This window comes from Xenopus tropicalis, chromosome 7 (assembly GCF_000004195.4).
Source record: "Xenopus tropicalis strain Nigerian chromosome 7, UCB_Xtro_10.0, whole genome shotgun sequence".
NCBI lineage: Eukaryota > Metazoa > Chordata > Amphibia > Anura > Pipidae > Xenopus > Xenopus tropicalis.
The window spans coordinates 92,623,247-92,649,399 of NC_030683.2; the positions used below are offsets into that span (position 1 = coordinate 92,623,247).

The window sequence follows — 26,153 nt, forward strand, 5'->3', positions numbered from 1 at the left end:
TTGGCCATGACAGTATATGGTCAGTCTTACAGTATCTATCTTCTTGGCTCACAGTTTGATCACTCGGATACCTGGAAGGGAGGCCAGTATATGGCCTTAAGAAGCATAAAACTTGCTGAAATATATTAAGGAATAAAATTATTTAAGGTCACCAAATACATATATACAGGCAGGTTTATTGGTTCCTGATAAAACTGATACTAGAGTGTGCGTGTGTTGTGTGTATATGACTGTAAAATTGTAAGCTCCACTGGGGCTGGGACTAATGCAACACATCATAACTAATACTCAGACAAGAACAAATACGTATCCTGAGGGGCCCTCTCTGGACACACCCAGGAAACCTGGCAAAAAATGAGAAGCCGCCATCAGAGGATCCAGCAGAGGATTAAAACTATAGAGCCTGGGGAGGTCTCTTGATGTATCTGTCTAACAAGCATAGGCTGGTGCACTCTGACGGGGGGGGGGGGGGGGGGGACTCCCTACCTCTCAGGCTTGTGTCACTGGTTATGGAGTCAGTATTTTGAAAAATGATATTCTACCTGTGTCTCACATCAATTCAGCAGCAGCTGGGGTACCAGCTTTAGCATAAAGTCATCTGGAGACAAAATGAAGGGGAATGGAAGTTCAGCAAATTATTCAACTGATATTTTAGGGTCACAACCTGAAAACTTCTGAAAAACAGCAGGGGTCCTCAACCTTCTGAGTCACAGTCAAATGTAAAAAGACTTGGAGAGCAACAATCATAAAAATCATAAAAGTTCATGGAGGTGCCAAATAAGGGCTAAGATTGGCTATTAGGGGCCTCTATGGACACTATCAGCTTACAGGAGGCTTTATTTGGTAGTAACTCTTGTTTTTATTCAACCAAAACTTGCCCCCAAGTCAGGAATTCAAAAATTACCTGGTTTGGGGGCACTGAGAGCAACATCCAAGGAGTTGGTGAGCAACATGTTGCCCCTGAGCCACTGGTTGGGGATCACTGATCTATAATCTATTATAAAACTATAGGCTAGAAGGAAGAGGATCTCTCTCTCATTACTACCCCGGGCTGGTGTGGTTTTCTCCTAATGAGCACCAGCCAGGGGAATAAAACAAATGATTACAGTCATTGGGGGGTTGCCTAACATTTTGGCACCCCCCAGTGATTTTAACTTTCCTTCTCCTTTAAGGCAATAAATAAAGAAACAGAAATAGCCTATAGTGAAGCAACAGCATGCTATATTTAGCCCTTCAAGCCAGTCAAAAGTTATAGAAGTTGAAAGGTTTGATGGTGGGCCATGGGCCATTGCCCATTTATTAAATCAGCCCAGGCTAGAAACCAAAGATCAAACCTTATTACGTCCTCAAAATTTCAAGGCAAATATGAAAACATATTTGTTTAAGCTACTGAAGGGCACAATGGAGTTGTTTCCTCTATATTACTAAGCTCTCTTTTCTGAATGTCTCTACTAATAAACTGGTTCAGCCTCTAAATTCTGTAGTGATGCAATCATGTTTCCCAAAATAAAATGAAACTTTTCACATTGTTTTCAGGCAAAAGCACAAACCGTATTATTGGTCAATGGTCAATTTTCCTTTGCGACTTGCTAAGCTACAAAATTAGTAAAAAAAAGATATTGAAAAAAAGGCAGAATAGGAACATTCCTAAAGAGCCATGACACTGAGCTGAGCCCATAGCAAGCAGTCACTTCATAACCTGCACACATCCCATAATGCACCCTGTCATCACATTTACACCCCTCACAGCCTTCCCTGATTGCATAACGCAGGCAACACACGTGAAGCAGCTCCTCTCATGCTGAGGCTTCTATCATCACTGATTAGTACTCCCTTATATATTTTTCCAACTCTGTTTTCCGCACGCAGAGGATTTCATTTTTATTTTTGGCGTCTCAGGTTCTGATGGCTGCTTGCTATAAACTATTTCTTTGTAATGCGCATACATTTCCAATGGAAACTTCTATCTTTTTCTAGAAGAAACAAGGTGATTCTAGGCTATGGTAGAACTCCAGCATCCAAGAAGGCCATTAGGGATTCACACAGATAAAATAACAAAGGACACTTGCATTTCATGCTTAGCTGAAAAAATCAGCACAATTTATCATGTTTTCCCACAATGTGTAATTTTCCCAGAATTCCAAAGACGTTGTACACAACGCATTATTATTCACTTGCCACTAGGCTCAAGCTCTGTGTCAACTGTGGGGCAAAAATTGCACCTATATGCAATACCCACCCCAAATGCGTTCACATTAATATATCATACATATGCAGTATGTGTACACCATTCACTTGGCACAAAATAATTATCACCCAGGAACAGACAAAATGGGAACCATGACAGGGCCCCCTGCATCTATATCAAGTCAGCACTGTGCTTTGTGCCTGAATACCTTGTTGCCACTAAGGCACTAAGTACTAATAAATGAACAGGGCAAGTAGCCCATAGCAACCAATCAGTGGTTAGTATTTTTCAGCCAGCTGCAGGTTGCACACTGAAAGCAATCTGGAAGACATCTGTTGCCATAGGTTACTGCCCGTGTGTGAATGTGCCCAGCGTTTATAACTGACCTCCAGTTGTGCTAAAATATTGATGCTAAGATGTGTAAATCATTTCTGCATGGTGTTTTTAGAGATACAAATTTGCCAGTGTCTGTGAAGGGGATTCTGGGATTCAATAACAGCTGGAGGACCAAGTTAGCACAACTCTGGTTCCATGTAATTTCCCTGCATTCCTTCACTGCTTGGAGCTCTTTCTTAAAAAAAACAGCCCTGTTAATAGAAGTATTTAATATTCCTAACTTGTCTAGATATTTTTCTTTATCACACTGCACAATTCTACACACTGCACAATGGATTCTTTGATATCCTGTTCCATTTTCCTTGCCAGGTGGTCCCACATTTGCCTGCTGTGATTTTACTTAGATGTGTTTTTTTACAGTTCATTTTATTTTAAAAAATAAAGAACACTTTTTTGTTGTTGCTCAGGAAGCAATGACAGCTGTGATTATGGATAAGGGTCCTGGGAAAACAGAAGAAAAAAACATCTACAGAGCATACTGCAGTTTGCAAGGGATGCACTTTTTAAATAATAATATAATATAAGTATTGATAAAAGGATCCTAATGTGTGGAGAAACAACCATAGGCAAACATTTGAGGCTCAATTATATAATTTCATATAGCTAGATGCTAAGATACACACAGGAATGAACACTCTTTTCTGGCCCAACCAATAATTTGGGGTAAAGTGACAGACTAAACCCACTTCTCTTGTATTTCTGCTGCCCATACATTTAGGAGCAGATTTATCAAAACAAGAGTTCAAATCCCGAATGGGAAAATTCGGATTGGAAACGAAAATTTCTGAAGATCGCAAATATCACGAAAATGCTTACGATAATATCGTATTGGCAACTATAAAGTCACAAAATTTTCATACCGATCCAATTTTTTCACGCTAAAAATACGGAAAAGTCACACAAGGGACGAAAAAAAATACAATTGGACCGATCGACCGATCGACCGAACGCCCAGAGCGTTTGTGGATAAGTAAATGTGCCCCAATCAGGCTGATTTGATAATGCGGCCCCAGGCCTAATATTAGGATCTTAAAGAGGTCCCAAGCAGAGAAGCAGTCAGCCACTTCCATGGCTTATTTCAGTATTCTTATGCCATGATCTTCAGGCTAGCCAGACTCTGCAGGACCTGATTAAATATCAATTTGAGAACAGGAGACAATCATTTTGGTCCCATATATGGGATGAACTCCCAATGTGGTCAAGAAAGGCCAACTCAATAATTCCAGTCTTCTTATGTATAGGAAATACAGCCCAATTAAAGCAGGAACAATGGGGATCAAAGATACAATGAACTGTTCATTCATTTGTATTGCTACAAGGGTGCTCAAACACATACATTCCCACTATATTAATTGCTTATTTATGGCTACCGGCATGTATATGCTTATTTATGGCTACTGATGTGTATGTTTAGTTATACTGGCTGGCAGTCCTTTCAGATATTATTTCCCTCAATAAAAGTTGCATAGCTACAGCATTTGCAGGCTGCATTCTTTATTCTTAAAGACAGACTGAATGCTGTTCTGCTGCACTTACTCTATAAAGACTTCTACAGGATCAGGCGTTTGCTTTCAAAGCCAAATGGCTACACATTGAAAAACAGTTATTAAAGAAATGGAAAAAGGCCACTTGTAATGAAACAAAGACATATTTGTATGCCTCTCCATGGTATCTGCATGTATGGATTCTGACACCCAAGGACAGGCAAAGCAAAAATCAATAGCTAACCTTCTCATACGTAAGCAGAACAGATAGAATAATATGTGCTGACATATGGCTTTATATAAGTAAACATTATGTATCATGTGTGCTACCTATACAGATATAGATCACTGAAAATAATACTTATCATAAAGGGGACCTCAACCCAAACACAGCTTTTTGAAAAGTAAACATAATTTCAAGCAACTTTACATTATACATCAACAGATTCAAGGGATGACAGGGTCATTCTTCCCCTTTACAAAGCCCTATCAATAATATGCAGTGCCAACTTAGTCTCTTGTTCTCAAAAGGAAAATGACTGAAATAGAGAAAGTAGACAGAGTACTGACTAAATGTTATGAAAGGTTTAACTTATAGAAAGGTTGACCAAGATATGATGTAAAACTGAAACATAAAGGGTCCATACAAGAAAATCTCTAAAGATTTATTCACAATTAGCTCTTACTAAAGGACGTAAGGGCATCCCTAGCAGAATAATGTTTTTTACAAAGCTTTTCTCTATAAATTCTGACCAGTTTTGTTAAGTACAAACAATGTTTGGTGCACATGAGCACGGTTCTGTACAAATATGTACAGCTGGGAGGTATGCACACAACTGCATCTGTGGGTGACCCAGGAAATCCAGAATAGATTTTAATGGATCGTTTGGGCAAAGCAACAAAACAGTGTTATGTCAGTTTGGTTGAAAATCATCAAACTGATTATTAGCCTGTGCCTGGCCAGCTTTAATGAATACAAAATTCTTTTATGTTCCTTCCCAGAGGGCCTTCAGCAGATAAAAAAAACAAGCAGCTACATTCCAAAATGATATTTCACGTAGGATTGACATAGGACTGACATTTTCCATACAAAGTACCTGCACATGTCTCTCCATATATGTGTTCCTTATAGATAAACTTTAGAAAGGAAGCCCATTTGGCATATCATCTATGGAAGGAGTGTGCCACTATGGTTATTTTAGGAATTTTACAGGGTGAAATAATTATTTTCTTATAAAAATTCTCAATTTTTTATACTTTATTCTGTGGGTAAAATGCCTAATTTCATGCAAGTAAAGTAAATAACATCAAGCCTGAAAATAGGAAACAAGTGCCCTAAGGGAAAGAATAATCCCCCCCCCCACAGCCTCCAAGTTCTGGTGCAAAACAACCAGAGGGTTGCAGATGAGACATCCCAGAGGTCCTTAATCCTATTTAACCATGTGGCCCTTCTGGTGCTGGGGCCCAAGCCAGGTGCTTTTACTACTCTATTCTGAATATCAGCCCTGCCTTTGCCCTTAGACAATGCGATAACAGAGCAGAGTACTAAAGACTGCCCCTGGAAAGAAGTGTTTGATTTTCTTCCCCAGAGGGGCCTCCACAAGATAAAGAACAAGATAAAAATGACCTAAAAAGTAAGCAGCTACATTCCAAAATGATGTTTCACATAGATAGAATTAACATAGTATGACTTCATACAGGATGCCTGCACATGTGTCTTAGTAGATGTGCTGCTTATTGGTAATTAAACTGCAGCACTGTAGAAAGGAAGGCCATTTGGCATAGCATGTATGGTAGGAGTGGGCCGCTATGGCATTTTAAGAATGAGTTTATTTGGTGAAAATATACTTTAGTCAGTGAGAGTCCTCCTTTTATGCAAGAAAAATGAAGAGGAGGCCTACTAGGAAGAAACCATTAAGCCCTGATATTGAAAATAAGGGCCCCAGGGGAAAGAATAATTACATAAAACAGTGATGTCAGCTCCATGACCTTCCAGCTGCTGAACTGCAACTTGCATCTCCCCCACAGCTTCCAGGTGCTGGTGCAAAATAACTGGAGGCTTGCAAGTGAAACATCCCAGTAGTCCTTAATTCTTTCATCTATGCTATTTAACCATGTGGCCCTTTTGGTGTTGGGGCCCATGCCAGGTGCTTTGTCTGCTCTATTCTAAAATCAGCCCTGCCTCTGACAATGCAGTAACAGAGCAGAACACTAAAGACTGCACTTAGTAAGTGTTAGGAGAGCCTTGCCATTCTTTACAAACTACTAACATAAATAATGGATAAATATTTATTATACTTGACAGCACAGAAATCCCTTTTTTTCTGCCACTCCATAACTAAAATGCTTTTAGTGGGCTCTCCAGACAACAAACGAATCAGTACAGACAGGCAGCAACCCTAGGTCATTTACAAAGACCTTGGAAAGAGATGCAAGAGCACTAAGGGATGTAAGAGTGTGCCCCTTAGTGTTAATTCATAAATCACTTCTTCCCTGCACTCTGCACCACTGGATTAAAAATATCAAATGCAAGAAGCAGAGCAAAACATCAAGGGGTCTCAAGCTATAGGGCAGTCAGTAAGGACCCTGCTGCAGCCATTAGCTATGCTTAGGGAATGTGCAGGGGCCGGTGGGGTAACACATATGTGCTGCCCTCCTACAGCCCCTCATAAATACAGTGCTGATGAATGGCAGCTGGACCATTACATGCTTGACCATTTTATATGCACCCATTTAGGGTAAGGCCCCATGAGGTGGCTTGTCAGGCTGACAATCCACCTGTATGCTTGGGTGCAGGTAGATTCAATGCTTCCAGGTTCAGACACAACAAGATTTTTCAAGTGTACGGGTGAATTTTCAGCCTGCACTTATACACAATCTGCCTCATGGGCCCAAAGTGGGGAAACATCAGTGCATTATGCATGGGGGTTATCTGTGCATTAGTAATCTTATTATTTAGCATAGAGTAGATTCAGTTTCCCTGTTTGCCTTGTTAAGGTTAAAAAAAAATAAAAAAAACGATGGATTTGTCATGATTGAAATATTAAAAAGTATGTCCAGGAGAATTTTGAAACAGGAGGGTATACAGCTCCTTTACATGCTGTCTGCGTCTGTTCTTCTGGAGTCAGAAAACATTAGTCTACAGTTAGTTGCACTATGACTGCACCCAGGCAGGGCTCCAGGGAAGGGGGGGCACTACTCTTCTTACAAGAACTCTATTTGTACCCAGGCAGTGTAGAAACACACCACACTCAGATGCTGCATCAATTAATTTAGCTGCAATATTTGGTGTATTTGTCTATATGAAGAGCATATTAAAGTGATAAAAGAAAGAAAGAAAGGGATCCGTTGGTTTCTGTTCCAGATCAGTGCTTTGGAAAATGAAGCACATAACTAAACATTATGATACAGGTGAGCAATAGGATAATTAATGTTTCTTAGATGGCAAGTACCCACCACTGTAGTCTTCAGATAATAGCACAAATCCTGTTTAAGAAACAGGGAGGGAAAAAAACTAGCAGAATTTAATTTTGCAGTGGTTTCTTTCTTGTTTGAATGCAATGAATTTCTAATCTGTATTTATCCAGTAGGTATTTTAGACTGCCTAGTTGTTGCTGGTTTTATATAAAGAGCAATATAAGGCTTATTACTGTATTATCATTATCTACAACACAGCAGATGATTTGAAGGTGACTCCCCCTACCACCACCACCATAAAAAAAGTGGAAAACAGTCAACGGCTGCGGAGGCAGGAGTAAAATAGAGAAGGCCTTTCAATCAATGTTTGATTGCTGTCCAATACTTTTATTGCCTCCAAGACTCTCTTGCTAAGCTCAGAATAGATAGGAACTCAAAGAATACAGATATTTTTTCTATAGCACTAAACTGACTTTATCTTAAAATGGCAAATAATTCTCTTTAGTAGTTTCATTTTTCATGGGCGGGCTGGAATTGTTTTAGTTGATTAGTTTATTAGTTATTAGTGTTTGTGCCAGTCAAGAGCAAGAGGTTGCGCAGTGTAGGAGATGCATGAACAGAGACTGCTAGAGCAACCACTGAAAATATGGGCAGATTATATGTGGGACAGTATCCGCTGCCATCTGGAACATGTAATGGCCCAAGGGGGAATGTACTAAAGAGAAGCATAGTCAATGCCCCCAGTTTCAGGGAGTCAGCACCTCACCTACTGGATACATCTGCTGTGCTCCTGCTTTATGCCTGGCAATGACAGCAAGGGGGACTCATCAGTTGATGTTGCCTAGTCCGTCATTTACTTGTAATTCTTTCTCTGCAGGTATATAATCATAACAGTTCTAGGCCACCATAGCCATATCTGACCTTTGATTGTGCTCACCAGACACCTTGCATGTTTCAAATTTCATCAAGGGCAGACAACCAATGGCATCTGTGACATCTCCCTGAGTCCCCCCACTACTACGTTTTACTGGCCTGGTGCAAATTTACCCATTTTTACTTAAGGACTCTGTCTTTGTTTAAACAAGGCATTATGCCCTATAATTGAGTTTTATAAATCCTGGAGAGATTCTGCTAACCTGCAGCTGATATGAATTGTCACTTATACACATAGCTCAATGAATCATGGCCTAACTCTGTAAAATGTTGCAAACATGGGAAATTAACAGATTGTAACAATATTTCTACAATTTTGCACCTGGATTGGGGGGATATGTTGGCTCTTTTGCATGAGTGACACACGTTATGGAGTGTAACTGTTATAACATGACCAGCAAATGCAACATTGTCTAGCAACAGTGATTCAATTCAGCGGAGCGTGCTGTAACATTGTAACATTCTTTAACCCCTACTGAAAAGCCTGAAGAGCTCATAAACGTGTCTGTTAAAAAGGGGCACTAAGTACTTTATACATATGCTGTCCTAACATGTTATAGAAAACTGGTCTATAAAGTGAGCATTCCTACAAGTACTGTCAGATTGAGCCAGGGGACAGCAAAGAGCATAGACATGAAAGTCAAGGTTCTCGGGTGACAGTAGTTTATGTAAACTACAGGTTTGTCTATTTAAATAAGAGGTGCATGTACATTGGTACAGTCCAACTAGGCCAAAAATGCCTGACCCCCTGCTTCCTCTAATGTTCTACCCTTGTGCAATGTACATTCATTATCACTATCATTTCAGTTCAGTATAATAAACACTTTATCAAGCCAGAGACAGACATCAGTATACTTTTGCCCAGTTATATACATCACTTCTTACTTTGTGGACTTCTAAAGCTAGGTCACCCTGCTGTCCCTATCCGCTGTAGCCAACTCAGGTAGTTTTGAGAGATGCCCAGGGTGCCCACACTGAAGCAGTTGAGCTCGGCTGAGCACATTTAGAGTAATAAGGAGAAATGTTGCATTGTCTGCTAAGGTTACCATACTGATGTAACTTTGCGTCTATGCTAGTAAATAGGCCATTTGGCTTTCGCTAAAGAAAAAGACAGCAAATTTATCGGGGTGAGAATGAGGCCAGAGCTACAATCAGAATGGAAGTGGGTAACAAATCAATGTTTTACCAGGGAAATACACTCTACAAGTTAATCATTACTAAGGCAACCAGAGAGTAAGCATGCATCCCCACTAGCAATGTTCACTTTACTGCGTCACAAGTCGGTAATTCATTCACAGCTATTACTGCAAGACATAAACAAAAACAAGAACATTTAGTCCCAAAGCAATGGAAAATGGGGGAGCCCAGTGAGTAGAAAACAATAATGCTCAAAAAAACAAACTATACTACTAAACAAATGAAAGCCAGCTCTTTTAAATGTTTCTCTTTTTATCATAATGCTTTGCAGCCAAACCCCAAAATGCCTCTATGTTATATAATGAATAGATAGGTGTGTGAATAATGCCTTATAGTGCAACACACTCCTGGGACTTTCTTCCATAATTCCCCAAATTATTATTAGTGACAAGCAAGTCAATGTAGAAATATATGTACATTTACACCAAAGGGGAAACGTCATGGAAAAACTAATGGAAAAAATGAAGTTTTGCATAATATATCTAAGTAAAATGTAAGTAATATATTTATAATTACTATTCTCTAACATCTTCAGCTGATATATATTGACCCCTGGAAGACATGATTTATTCCTGTAGACTGTGGCGCTGCCCCTTAAGGATTTAGTCCATTCCCAAGTTGTCTGTGGTGCAACTGTTGCTGAAAGGGTCAGTGTATGTTCATGATAAATGGAACGCTATGATGAGCATTCTTGCCATGTTTCCTTAAAGTCTTGTGTCTCCACAGAAATAACTACTCTTATAGATGTCTCTGGAAATACAAACAACTGCTTATATTGTATGTGACATTATTTATCCATTTTTGCATTCCTGGCTGAAGGCAAATACAAATGCTTGCATTGTGTGCCATGTGACAGCCAAGCTTTTAGTTATTTGTCTAATACATTCAATTGTTTTCCAGGAATTCCCATTATTTGTTGTTTGTATGTGGGTAAATATCCCTAATACATAAACCATGTCATCACTGCTCTAATTAGGCTTCCAGGTTGTACATATAGAAGTAAAATGGCTCCATCTCAACAGTCACTATAGGCGGGTGAACAAAGGCCACATGACAGATACACCCATAATTCACCCAGCTGTGTGCTTGTGTTGATATCATTTGTTGGCAGGGCACCTGAGGACAAGCTAGAAATAACACTTCAGCAGAACCGAAGAATATCTGCTGTAATATAAATCAATCTCTTTTCTTGCCCTTACCCACCTAGAACATGGCAGCTGGACACAAGCTTGTTTTCAAGGTGTGCCTTCACCTATACTTCACAACTTCAGTAAAATTTAAGAATTCAAGGCCATGATCTTAGTGCATGCATCAGGGTATTGAAGAGGTTCAACCATAGGCAAGCTAGAAGCCTTTAGTCACCGGTTTTGTGCGAGGCCCTCTCCTTAGCACTTTTATCCTAATCAAGAAAAAGGGTCCAATAGGTATTATTAGAAATCACCAAGAATGAGGTCCAGGTGCACATGTCCCAGACCTTACAGCTTAAGGGTGAAGACACATCAAGCTTAGTAGCAGCTACTTATTCATAGTTACTTAACACCAGAAAATACCCTGCTATAGACAACACTGAGAATTGCCTCTGCACATGTAGATGATCAGCATTGTATACAGTATTTCCGTAGCCGTGACAAGTAGCTGCTACTAGCAGCTCCGTGTGACTTCAACCTAACAAATGGTATTTCACCAAGAAGGTCACCTCTTCTTAGCACACCCAAATCTAACTTCTTTTACTTTCCATGGCACCACTGACTCCACTGGCACTTGAAAGTGCTTTTTTTCTGTTTAAGTGAATTTTTTTTTCTTTGCCTGGTAATAAACTCTTACAACGCAGCTGGCTTCCTTCGATTGGTACATACACATGACTGCCACTTCACCTTATAGTTATGTGCTAGAGGCCATATTTCCACTCCATACTTTAACCTGTCAGCATGTGTCAATTTTGAAAATTGGATATGACTAGTTGTATCATGCAACTATTCAATTTTAGCATATATCAGTCAGGCCCAGTGAAAAATAAACACTCCAATAAGCACTAATATTGTACCGCATTTCACCTGTACAATCTGATTGCATTGTGTGAACAGACTGAAAGTATACACTTTTTATGTAGAAAAGAATGAAACAGCATTTCCGATGACCTAACTGAATAAAGCCTGCAGTGCAATGGAAGCCAAATGGCAGCTGCTACACACAGAAAGCCAAACTGAAAGCCAATAAGAGACTGACAAATAGCTTGGGGGGACTTTTGCAGCCCCTCTTGGCTGATGATGTCACACATAAGCTAATGTGATCATCATCATCATTAAGTAATTTTGCATTCGCAATAATAAATATCAGGCCTACTTGGTCAAATTGGCCAACATTTGTTATCACTAACCACGTTCCTCTAGGAATAAGAATGCTAGGTAACTTCCTTGTTACATTAGAAATCATATCCCAAGTGCACGGTAAGGTTATTGGCACATGGGGAGATTAGCCGTCTATGATAAATCTTGATACCATAGGCAACTAATCTGCCCAAAAAGCCTTTCCACCGGCAATAAAGGGAATCACCGGTGGAAAGGCCTATGCGTCACTTTGATTTTCCGAAGTTGCCTTCAGGAGGAAACCTGGCACGAATTCAGAGAGCCAAAGGGACGCGTAGGCCTTTCCGCTGGCAATTCCCTTTGTTACTGATGGAAAGGCTTTACAGGCAGATTAGTCGCCCGTGGTTGCAGAGATTTATTGGGGGCGACTATTCACCCCATGGGACATTACCTTAAGGGTCACTAATAGCCTTTAAGCTATTTCTTTCTTTCAGAATGTGGGCTGATTACATTAGGCCCAATGCAATAAAAGGCATTGATTTCGCCCAGTAGGAGTAACCAGAAACAACCAAAGATGTTTGCTTTTAAAAGTAAATTATGCCTGCTGATTGGTTGCTATGGGTTACTGCACCCGGGCAAACTTACTGCCTTTTATTACACAATGCCCTAAGATGCTTAAATTTTTCTCTATAGGCTGGAGAGCTTCTATTATCACTGGAGGACTTGATGCATCTGCCATATTGGCTGTACTGATGAGTGAATCTGTCCCATTTTTCTTCACCGGGAAATTTACAAAATAATTTGCGAAACGGTGATAGTGGCCACTGCACAACTTTTTTAGCGTGAGTGACTTTTTTGTTTACATGATTGACTTTTTTTATGCAAATTTTAGCAGCAGTTTTACAAAAAAATTTAACTGTGAAATGCAGAATTTCCCATTAAATCCATGACTGGTGCAAAATTTTGTTCATCACTAATTATCTAATGGAGGAAAGTTTAATCCCACCCTCAAAAATGCTATATGAGAAATAATTGGCCCACTGCATGTAATAAGTTGGGCAGCACTGATCTAAGGCAATCGCTTTTGCTCAAAATACACAGAAATAATTACATTTGTCTGTATTAAAGAAGAAATGTCTTATAAAGCTTTGGGGACAATTTGCCTATAATTTAGCTTGCTGTGTGTTGATATAAAGTAGATGCATCCCTAATATAAAGTTATGGAAAAAGGTGACTAAACAATCCAGTTAATTGTTTTGTGGTGTTCTGCACATTAAGATTAATAATACAGAGTTACAGATTTATAATTATTTAATACTGTGTCTTATATTACATCATTAGTGCAATTCTTTTAAACTGTGATTTCTATAGGTCTTTCAGCAAAAGCTCATTTGTTATAAATAAGATGTCATCCCAACAGGCAGTATTTAAAGCTTTCTATGTGAAAAGCATCTGGCCTTTTCCGAACAGTGGCAAATGCCAGCAACATTTTTTCCATTATAAGTGAAAAGTACCCTTCAGTCACTGCTTGTGCTGGCAAGCCCTGAATACAAAGCACTTCTGTGAGGCTGATGATACAATGGCTGGCAGAGTTAACCTTTTCAATGCAAGGCCATGTGAAGGTCCTTCTATGTAAATGGGCATGTGCCATTCTATTTAGAGAGCAAATTGAAACACTGAAGATTTCGTAATGTCCAGATGTTTCTCTGTTTGTTTATTAGGAGTATGCTGTTATCACAGCTGCCTTCTTGGGATGCAATAAAGTATGTCTTTTGCTCCCTATACCCTCCAGCAAAGTATTCCAATATATGCCTCTCCATCTGTTGCTGAATTTCCGCTTGCAACATTCCCAGCTGAAGGCCGCCATGGGATGCAAAAGTTGTAGTACAGCCTAGGGATGCATCAAATCCAGGACTCAATTCAAGAATCAGCCAAATTAAAGCACTTCAAATTTGATCTTATTTTTCTGATCATGACATTTTTGGGGGGTGTTTTCTTTAAATCTAAACAGGAATAATAGGGTTTGTATTTGATTATTTTGTTTGACTGATTCTCCTAAATTTGAATATACATATTAAGATTTGTATCCATTTCAGTATTTAGCTGTATGTTTTGTGTGGGACTTTGTATTCTGCCTATTTAGAAAAATTATGGATCTGGAGCATTTCATTGTTTAGCACAAGCAAAACAACTTGGTAGCCACACTGCAGTAGTAAATGGGGCTGTAAAATAATTTATGATGTAATTTATTATGTTATTAATTATTCCTACCAGTCGGTAGGGCGTGTTCACTTACCCAGACGCAGTGAGCAAGGTGCAATTTTCGACACAATCACCATTTTTTCTCAAAATGCACCTGTTTTTCCCTGAATTTATGCACAATTGTGGGTACAAAGTGGGCATTGAATTAGTTACAATAGAATTGCGGCTGATTTAGCTGCAACTGCGCCTGGGTCATCAAAATGGTCACAACTGTGAGTGCTCTTCATTGTAAATTGACCACAGTTGCATTAAATATTTTCACATTCTGCCTGTGGTAATTTTTCTGTGTTTGGGGTGTAAATGCTCCAGGAACCCTGGAGATACTGACTGATCAGGAGGTGACGGTAGCTCCAGGGTTTGCACAGTGATGTGCATCAATAGCTGCAGCAGAGAGTATTTGGATTCAAGTACCTTCAGTGTAAGTGCTGGGAAAATTGCAAGTTGCCCACTCCATCTGCAGAAATGAGCCCTACGGTGTCTCTTTTTAGTGCCCCAGTAGAGGGTTTATGGAAGCATGCACCACGCTACAGTATGGCTGTTTTTATACGGTAGAAGCAAAAGGAGAGCTTAGGGTATCGCAATCAGTAAGTAAATCCCAAAGTAATGTACTGTAGTTTCTTTTGGTATGTATGGTGTCTAAATGATCCTCATCAGAAATAATTTCCTCTGGAAATTGTGAAATGTTAAGCTGCACATAAACTACGTGTGTGGGCTCCAAATTATCGTCCTGATAATTTTCATACCATGGTGATCAGTCGTTTAGTCGATTAGGTTAGAAAATTTCGGTCAGATACCAATAAAATCTGTACGTGTATTGCGTATCTGATGATATCCTTAGGGGGCCTACAATGCATTTCCAGGAAGTCACTTTCTTAGATTGGTGTCTGCCAACTACTTTATGTTGTTATTTGTAGGGCTTTATCCTACAATTTCAGTCTGAATGTTAGATTTAGATAGTTGCATTTAAATGCATGATCAATATCCGACCGTATATACATTGGAAGAAGACTAAAATCTGGATGTGTATGGCCACCTTTACTCTGCTGCAGGAAGTAAGCTGTGATATACTGCAGGGCACTTGTACCAACAGGGTTTAATTCTAAACATGTCAATATCATTAAGACGGGGAATATAAAAGGGTGTGATTTAGGGTGAAGAAACATGGAGCTACTAGTAGCAGCTACTTATTCACGGCTACTAAACGCCAGAAAATCCCCTGCCATAGACAATACTGAGAATTGCTTCTGCCAAAACACACATAGAGACAATTATCAGTAAATGATCAGCATCATTTGTTTTAGTAACCTGCTACTAGTAGCTCTGTGTGTCTTCACAATGCCCGATCTCTGCCATCCTCACTTAGTAGCTGTTGGCAATTTGTCCTTATCTCTCACTTACATCAGATCTTACAGTTCCGTTCTAAAATATATAGACCTTGCTCTCTGCCAAGATAAACCAAAGTGACAGCATTTACATTGTGAAATGGACAATGGGTGTTGTTTAAGATACATAAACTGTTGTACAAATAATAAAAACATATATTAGATTAATCCAGTATTTATTAAGGAGAATACTATTCTTGCCAGGTTTATATTCTTAATGGTGACACAAAGAATTCTTAATCGAAACAGATATTTTCAAGGTGACATGTTATAATACAGAATCTGGAATAAAATTGTACTTTAGTATAATAATAGTAAATCATAATAGCAATTTAAGTATAAAGAACAGAAGGGATTGTCAGCAAAGACATGTAGGGCTGCCTAACCAGTTCCATTCTTCCCATTAACATATATCTATTCAACTACATGGCTTCCTAAGGACTGTTTATGACCCCCCGTCTGCTAAAAAGCCCCATAGACTACTTTGTATGACATATTTGTGTGACATATGACATAATTTCAATATAATTTAGCCCTAGATTATGTAGTATGAAAAGTTATTTGTCCATTATGTAAAAAGTTGAAGCACACTGACTTCTAAATAAAATACAGTTCTAGCCCTGCCAAGAAATCTATGCAGTACAGAGTAAAGGGAAGAAGGAAATCCAGGATTTCAGAGCTTTTGTCATGTTCCTTTACAAAGAATGTATGCAATTTATCTTATGCTTATTTTATTTTCAGTGTGGTTGCAAAATCATTCCTTTGCAACCAATAATCCACAATAGCTAGAGGTTATAGTTTTGGCATTCCAACCATGTCGTATATTTTATTGAGTGAGAAATATACAGGCAATAGTCATGAGCAAAAGTTTAGGTTCAGGACCTAACGGGCCCTAACAAAAGTGTGTTTCCCATTAAAGATGAATGCTCTGTGCCCCATATCACAACTGATAGGTTTTGAATATGATGTGTTTTGTTTGAAGCCTTAACCTTATGTTCTCTTTTTCAGTAATGTATTCCTGATGATCCAAGGGAACCAAAGAACAATTCTGAACACATGGCACCATAGGAGAGAGCGCTGATCAAAGCCAAGTGTGTATGAGTAATCAGACAGCAAAAAAAGGAATAGAGAATTGGACATGCATAAAGTAGGGAAATATGATGTTGCAAATCAAGAAGAGAAATCATTTAATAGTAAATAACTGATTTTTTGTATGTATGTAACAGACATGTAGTTCCAGTTGTCAACACAGTTTAATCAAAAGGTTGAAAAACCTTCTCCTATACCCAAATATTAAGGATATTTATGGAATTAGTTTACAGGCCATTTTCATTATCCTTTTTTTATACAACCAACATATTATGCAGTTATTGTACACTGCTGCCCAATGGAGGTTACAATTTAAGGTCTATATCACATTTACACAACCAACAATATATATTATTATTATTATTAACATTTATTTATAAAGTGCCAACATATTCCGCAGCGCTGTACAATAAGTGGGTTACATACATTGGATATACAGAGTAAAATATAAAGCAATCAATAACCGATACAAGAGGTGAAGAGGGCCCTGCCCAAAAGAGCTTACAGTCTACAAGGAGAAAGGGTTGAGACACAAGGTGCATATTTGGTTCTATTATATTCAGTTATTATATTCAGAGTACTGACACATTGCGTTGGACCAGATTACAGTTGGTGGGCATTATATGACTTCTTGTATATATATGCTCTGGGTCAAGTACACTAATGGATTTTTAACAAACAAATTTCCACCAAAATCTATTACAAAAAGGTCTGAAAGTCCACACAACTGCAGCTAGATTACACATTCCAGCTTCATTTACATCTGTGTCTCCTCTATCCAGTTGTAGATATTCTGGACCCACTGCAAAATCTGGAGCTCCCAAATCTTGAAGGTGGTGTATGTTTGTATGTATGTATGTATAACTTTATTTATAAAGCACTACGCAGCAATATACAGTCTTACAGTGTATAAAATTACACACAGGGAGGACACATATTATAATAAATACAATAGATAAGTATAAGTGCCATGTAGTATGAGAGACAGTATTAAGGAGGTCCCTCCCCTTTAGAGCTTACCATCTAAGCTGTTCCACTGAACATCAGTCAGGACCCAACTAAGTCATCCATACTCCTTGACCTCTATGTAGTCGCTACGTCTACTGTCCTTGCACCACTGTCTCTATCTGTAGTGATGTCACCATATCCTTGTGACTACCTGCACTTGCCTGAGCATCCATTTCAATGAGAGGACAATAAAGCTCATATGCATGGCTACTCATGAATACGTTCAATTGCCCTATAATTCCATTTCACCTAGCTAGTTAATAGGAGAGAGTGTGGAGTGGACACATCCATTTTTTTGCCCTGGAAGCCCATTTGCAGAGCATTTGAGGTCTGTAACCAGGTCTTACACTATGGCCATGGTCCTGAGCAATTGTGGTAGCTGCAGAAAAGTAGCAGTAGCTCTTGAATAAATCAGGAATAGTTGCATCTTTGTGTAACAAAAAATATATCTCATCTTCCACAAGGCACAGCTTCCAAGGAATGTCTCTCCTAATACCTTCACTCATAGAGACACAATCAACAAAACAATGTGTAACTTTAAAAATTAACGTGGCCATACACTGAAAGTTCTGCTAGTTTAGGGAGGTTGGGTCACATTGATGGGATGCAGGCCATGTGCTTCTCGCCCCCATGGGATTCTTAAACCTGCCCAATCAACAGCTGTCAATTTTGTCCAGATATCAGTTGGGCAATACAGGGGTGGAAAAACCCCAAATCTCCTCAAAATGCTTTCTCACCAGCAAGTAAATTGCCACTGGGAAAGCCTACACAGTGTTTTGTTTTCCAAAGTTACCTGAAGTTTTCTTTGAGGATTTTTTTTCCCACATAAAAGCAAAGAAATTGCCTTTGTTCCCTTAATGCTTGCAGTATTGTGTACACCTAGGTGCCTGCTATCTTTACTAAGAAACATGAGAATTTAGCAGTAATGCTCTTGTTTTATTTTGCAGTGTACTTTGGCCACAGCAGCAAATTCCTCTGCCAGTGAGCTGCTAGTGAATCACAGAGTTTATAAAATCTGCGTAGTAAAATATGATGTTAACAAAATGTGACCAATAAACCAATCGGCTCAACTTGCTTCTGTTCTGCTACAGCTGGAACAGTAATTAGAGCACCTATTACAGCTAAGGGCTCTGGCACACGGGGAGATTAGTCGCCCGCGACAAATCTCCCCATTCGCAGGCGACTAATCTCCCCGAAATGCCATCCCACTGTCGAAAATGTAAATCGCCGGTGGGATGGCATACGCGTCGACTAATCTCCCCGTGTGCCAGAGCCCTAAGACACATGGAGCTACTAGTAGCAGATACTTGTCACAGCTAAAAAAATAGACAATTCTGATAATTTATTGATAATGGTCTCTATGGGGCTGATTCATCAAAGTATGAGTTTGAATCCTGAAATGGGTAAAATTCGGATTAGATACGATATGTCAGTACATAGTTACATAGTTACATAGGGTTGAAAAAAGACCAGAGTACATCAAGTTCAACCCATCCAAGTAAACCCAGCACCCACAACCCACACCTACCAATCTATACACTCACATACATAAACTATATATACAACCACTAATACTAACTGTAGCTATTAGTATCACAATAACCTTGAATACTATGCTTGTTCAAGAACTCATCCAGGCCCCTCTTAAAGGCATTAGCAGAATCTGCCATTACCACATCTCTAGGAAGGGCATTCCACAACCTCACTGCCCTCACCGTGAAAAACCCCCTACGCGGCTTCAAATGGAAGCTCTGTTCCTCTAATCTATAGGGGTGATCTCTGGTGCCTATAATCCCCTCTAATGTACTTGTACAGAGTAATCATGTCCCCTCGCAAGAGCCTCTTTTCCAGAGAAAACAACCCCAATCATTTCCATTAATTTGTCTTATACTGACAAGATACCCTGTTGAGGGAATGAATTACAATGAATCAGCATTAGGCACAAAAATCTAGTTCAACGCCACATACAAATATTATTTGTCATTAAAAGCAGTGTCTGACTGTATAAATTCTCTGCACTCCTGGCTCTGATTCCTAAAACAATAGTGCAAGCCAGCTGATTAATGACTTAAAAGAGAACTAAGTCTTATTACATTGCTTAAGTGTCAAAAACAAAGAAAAGAAAGGGATAAACCAATACTGCTTTCATCATCAAATATATTTACAAATGACTTTAAACCAGTAGAATTCTTTAATGAAGGTATATTGGAAAGTTGCTTCGAATTAGATTTTCTTTCACTATGCAAAACATTAGTTTATAGTTGGAGGACACCTTTAAGAAGGGAACTGGACATTTGCAGTGCTCTTGGCAGGTAGAACATTCCAGGGGCAGCATGGGAAATAATAGATTTCTCTGATGTCATTTCATATAGCAGAGCCAGTAGCAGGTTGAAGAATAGGCTTTTGGAAGGGCCTATAGGGTCTATAGTGAGGTGATAGAGCTGTAGTTTCCAGTTGACACAAAATAATAAATAACTCTGTATTCTTGATATTCCTTTGCTCTGGGTCTGCTGTCTTTGTTAATGCACCATTTGCATTAACATATCAATACTTCTTTGAAAGGCATTTTGTTAAACTCATCTCATGTTTATTCTGTAGTATGTACAAACCCCAATAACTTAATAAATTGGCAGTGTTTGCCCCTAAACATTGCATATAAGCAGTGTCCTGAGCACCTTAATAAATATAGGAGCCACTATAGCACTAATCCACCAGCAGGCTACTAATCTTTTTCACATACTCAAAACAAAAGTAATTCAGTCGAAGAAACCCCGTTTCAACCAAAGTAGATAATAATTATGAGGCTAATGGTACGCAGAACTTATTTCTGCCGGTAGGGAGTACCTGAGTGGCAATGTCAGTCATTTCCCATACAAACACAATGATGAGGTGTGGGTTACTCGCTGTGGGTTTCATTGTAGTCAGTGGGCAGCTGCCCACAGTCATTGTCAGTGTGTAACAGCGCAAAAATCATTTCCTAACAAGCTGCAATTTAAACATCAATTCCTTATGTGGAATAGCATAGAACTTATAACTGGAGTCTAGATCCTGTTAGTTTATCTCATTAAGAATGGAGGCCCTACCTATATTTACCCAATAGCAACAGGGTGGGGAAAGAGTTTAGATGGATCCTCTGGGGAAATCGTCACAGACTTACATAGTTACATAGGGTTGAAAAAAGACCAGAGTTCATCAAGTTCAACCCTTCCAAGTAAACCCAGCACCCACAACCTTTACTTACCAATCTATACACTCACATACATAAACTATATATATATACAACCACTAATACTAACTGTAGATATTAGTATCACAATATCCTTTGATACTATGCTTGTTCCAGGCCCCTCTTAAAGGCATTAACAGAATCTGCCATCGCAATATCACTAGGAAGGGCATTCCCCAACCTCACTGCCCTCACTGTGAAAAACCACCTACACTGCTTCAAATGGACTTGCAAGATTAGACTGTGATGTCACTCCCCACATTCTATAAAGTGCACCATGGATACCTGGTGACTTGAGACCTGGGGTGCACTGATACATACATCTATGTAGGGATTGGTGAGGGAGCTGCCACAATGACTGTTATGAAATGTTAAGGGCCCACAGTGTCTTTCATGAATAGCTTGTGGCCCACAGTGTCAGTCGTGAATTCCAGTATTCCATTAAATGCTGGGGCCAAAATATACCATTAAGTGACTGTTATAAAATATCCGTCCATCTAGCGCTTCTTTGCTCCTGATGCTTCAATTCCAACCATGTAAAAGGGGTGTGGTTTTGTAAAAAGGGAGTTGTATTTTGGGGGTGTGGTTACAAAGTGGGTAAGTCTAATATTGTCCCCAGTCATTTCCCTTTTTCCAAATGTTGGGAGCTCATAACCTCAGGTCAGGGCAATACTGACATTTGACTGAAATTTGTTGGGGGGGGGGGAGGCACATATGGTATGTTTGCCCAGGGCCAACCAATTCCTTAAAGGCTCCCTGGACCCTGGAGAGTAATACATTTGCCAGAATCTTGGCCAAAGCTGCTTGCCCAAAATCTTATCTAGCAGATCCTACACAACTCTTCCTAAAGGTAAAAAAAAGACTTCCTTTGACATATATGATCATTCAGTTGGGCGTATGTGAAAAAGGTGCATAAAGATATATGTTTATATATGTATATACAGTATGAGTATGAGACACCATAAGACTAGTATGAGACCTCACATGATCTGCACTAAATTAAAATAAAAACAGTCTGATTCTTGCAGTAATTAAAGGTTGTTACTGAACAGACATCTGCAGGATCAAAGGGAGCTGCTAAAATCCAGTTTATACTCGTTGCTTTGAAATCAATGAAATAGAAATAGAAATTGGCACTAATAGCAGCGTTTGAACTGACAAACAAAAGGCAGACAAACGTTCATGCTCCTTTGTGCAGACTGGCCCAACATATGATACTGCTGGATTCACACACAGCAGCCACAAGCCTTCTCTCCTCATACACATAAACACATTATATTTGCAAGCTCCCCATTAGTTGTTGATGTGCTACATAAGCCAAGAGCAAGGGCGGTTCTTTCATTTACAGGAAAGAAGCCTCACACTGTATAACTGACAGCAGGAAACACAGACTCCAAGGACAATATAGAGCGGATTTTCTAATCCCATATTTGCACTTGGTGGACTTTAAGCTGCTTGCAGAACTATATGGCACATAGAAAGATTGCAAGAAGAAACTCCTCAAGTAAATGATTAAAGGTGGTGACTTTATAGTGCGTTGTGTTGATAAGCCTTTACTTCTCTTGTAAAAACAGCTTTGCTCTGTGCCTGCCTGTGTGGCATGGTGAATAATGAAGTTCATGCTTCACTCTAAGGAAAGGCAACACCAGGGCTGCCATTAATGGTGGAGGGGTTTGGCATAAAGAGTGGGGGGAGCCCCTTCAGCTGTTAACTAAAGCTTTCTAATCTCTCATCAAATGTGGTTATAGGGCTGCAGGGTGAGCAACATTGTCAGAAAGTTTTGCTGTCACCATCTCACTACTGTACTTGTTATTTCATAGGAGCTGTCCCTTTCCAGTTTATGTGATCTTGTGCAACTATAGCACCTGCTTTCCCTACTATACCTGCTATCTCACAGCCACAGTCCCTTCCCAGAGGCTATTATCCCCCCACTGATACTATAGGCACCATCTCTCCCTACTATACCTGCTATCTCACAGCCACAGTCCCTTCCCAGAGGCTATTATCCCCCCACTGCTACTATAGGCACCATCTCTCCCTACTATACCTGCTATCTCACAGCCACAGTCCCTTCCCAGAGGCTATTATCCCACTGCTACTATAGGTACCATCTCTCCCTACTATACCTGCTATCTCACAGCCACAGTCCCTTCCCAGAGGCTATTATCCCCCCACTGCTACTATAGGCACCATCTCTCCTACTATACCTGCTATCCCACAGCCACAGTCCCTTCCCAGAGGCTATTATCCCCCCACTGATACTATAGGCACCATCTCTCCCTACTATACCTGCTATCCCATAGCCACAGTCCCTTCCCAGAGGCTATTATCCCACTGCTACTATAGGCACCATCTCTCCTACTATACCTGCTATCCCACAGCCACAGTCCCTTCCCAGAGGCTATTATCCCCCCACTGCTACTATAGGCACCATCTCTCCCTACTATACCTGCTATCCCACAGCCCCAGTCCCTTCCCAGAGGCTATTATCCCCCCACTGCTACTATAGGCACCATCTCTCCCTACTATACCTGCTATCCCACAGCCACAGTCCCTTCCCAGAGGCTATTATCCCACTGCTACTATAGGCACCATCTCTCCCTACTATACCTACTATCCCACATCCCCAGTCCCTTCCCAGAGGCTATTATCCCACTGCTACTATAGGCACCATCTCTCCCTACTATACCTGCTATCCCACAGCCCCAGTCCCTTCCCAGAGGCTATTATCCCCCCACTGCTACTATAGGCACCATCTCTCCCTACTATACCTGCTATCCCACAGCCACAGTCCCTTCCCAGAGGCTATTATCCCACTGCTACTATAGGCACCATCTCTCCCTACTATACCTGCTATCCCACAGCCACAGTCTCTTCCCAGAGGCTATTATCCCACTGCTACTATAGGCACCATCTCTCCCTACTATACCTGCTATCCCACAGCCAGTCCCTTCCCAGAGGCTATTATCCCACTGCTACTATAGGCACCATCTCTCCCTACTATACCTGCTATCCCACAGTCCCAGAGGGTATTATCCCACTGTTATTATAGACACCATTTCTCGTTGCTGCACCTGCTACATGCAGACACTGGAAACTTATTCCTTATCAAAAGGTATACTAACACAAGTCGCAACAACTCAGTTTGGTTAGTCTGCTAATTGGTTATTATGGGTAACTGAATTTGTGCAATGTAGTGGGGTTTATGCATAAAAATTAGAAACAACTGGCATGCCCTACAGTGCTTTGGTACCCCTTAAAGAGCGTTCTGGGTGTTCTGTATGTGAAGTTCGAGTTCCTGAACATGGACAGTTTTATTTTGAAAGTAATGGAATGTATTGCTGTAGCACCTAAACTCTTGTGCTGCTGCTACATTTAAATAACTGCCTACTAGCAAATGATCAGAAAGGCGCTGGATCTCAAATTTTCCTCAACCCCTTTAAGAGTACAGTGCCTTTAGGAGTCACCTGAACTGGCACAGATTTTGCACCAAAACAGGCACAATGTAGAGTTATAATAAATAAATTGAACACTGCCACACGGGAAGTTCTGGCTTTAAAACTTCAGGTCCTTTCACTAACCCAGCCACAAAATGCATTTAATAAAAAGCAGTAAAAAGTAAGTACTTTTTACTCCCCAAAGAATTAAGAAAGGTTTCAGGAAGACTGGGAGAAAGGTACTGTATATTATTGTTTTCATGGGAAGCTATCGATACTCAGCTTTATTCATCTTTTGTGCTTCGATCTCCTGAAAATATTTGCCAAGCTCATGTTTCACATTGTCTCCAGCCTCTTTCTCTGCTTTTGAGCTGGGTAGTAGGTAGAAAGCACACTCACATTTACTGACCATGCCGATCAGAATAGGAAGAATGTGTTAAAAAGGTAGTTTATTTAAGAATAAGTGATAATTATATTTGACTTACCTGCATCAGGTATGGTCTGGGTTACAGCAGCCAGGAAGAGGGAGTGCAGATAAAGTACTAGACAGACAATCATAGCAGAGACAGTGCAGGCAGAGTAACTTTATCTCTGGTGCCCAAACTTGTCCAGCACAGGCATACTAACTCCTAGGGTGCATATGCAGCAATAAGGGACTCTTCCCCTGCATCCTACTCAGTGATCCTTTGGGGGCATTAATCAGACAGCCTTAATTCTTCTTGTATTCCAGCCTGACACCAGCTCCAGTACAGCTGCCCTGCCAAGAGCCAGCAACACCCAGTTCTGCAGTAAAGTTCCCTTCCTTGAAGGTTTAACCATGTGAGGGCAGGAATGTGTTTACTCCTTCTGGGCACTGGGCAGAGCAGCCCTGGCACCGATGCCTTTCTGATGTGACACAAAAAGTTGTGCCCTGGATCTGTGCTCTGTCTGTGCACGTGTTCTAAAGAGCAGAATGAGCGAAAAGAAACAAAAACTTCTGCACACTTATTAATACACTCCCTCTGTAGGAAAGGAAAGATTCCACCAGGTCCTACTGCACTCTTCTCACTATCTGGGAAAGGACTCACAAGTCTTATCCTGCGGCACATTTTCATTTCACACTGAGCCAGCTGTACAGTGTCAGAAGCTCTGGCAAGAATGGGAGAGCCTCCTTGCTGTATTTTGCCCTATTATGTGTCAAATATTAAACAGACAAAACATTAAAAAATGTGCATTTCTAGCATTATACTGTATATTAAAATGTATACCGTATTTATTAACATGCAAAGATATGTAATGCGGTGCAGTGGCAATGACTTCTGACCTGCTTATTATTTAGCTGAAAATGTTCTTACTTACAGGTGTTTTTTAATGCATTTACACATGCACACTGAGTGTGTAAAAAATAGGTATGCACCAAATCCACTATTTTGGGATTCGGCCAAACCCCGAACACTTCCGTGTTTATAAAAAAGTCACCTGATTTTAGAGATTCAGATTAGGTTCAGACAGACACATGGATTTGGTGCATTTATAGTAAAAACATATACTGTGTTTATATGGATTTTTTTAAATGTATTTTTATTGGTTCTATACTATTCTATTGTATCTTGAACATGCTTTAAGCACTAGAAAATGCAGCATGATGCATCTAAAATAATGCAATGAAATGCAAATACAACGCAAGTATAAAAGCTCATGAGTACAACCAGGCAGAATATAATAGAATCAGTAAGGCGAATGCCACACTAGGCGTATGGCATATATTTTCGGCAAGCGGAAAAATGCTTGCCGAATATAGCGCCATACGCTCCTACTTGTGCCTGCACCAGAATCAATTAGATACGCT

General features: G+C 40.0%; 1 protein-coding gene across 1 annotated transcript in view; it reads right to left on the reverse strand.

Annotated features, from left to right (window-relative positions):
* vwa1 (von Willebrand factor A domain containing 1) overlaps positions 1-25,346 on the reverse strand; it is a 46,985-nt gene extending 21,639 nt beyond the window's left edge. Inside the window, exon 1 of the mRNA XM_002938850.4 lies at positions 24,811-25,346. Within this exon, the coding sequence (XP_002938896.1) occupies positions 24,811-24,883 (73 nt within the window). The 5' untranslated portion in view covers positions 24,884-25,346. The remainder of the gene's footprint in view (positions 1-24,810) is intronic.
* Between the last annotated feature and the right edge of the window lie 807 nt (positions 25,347-26,153).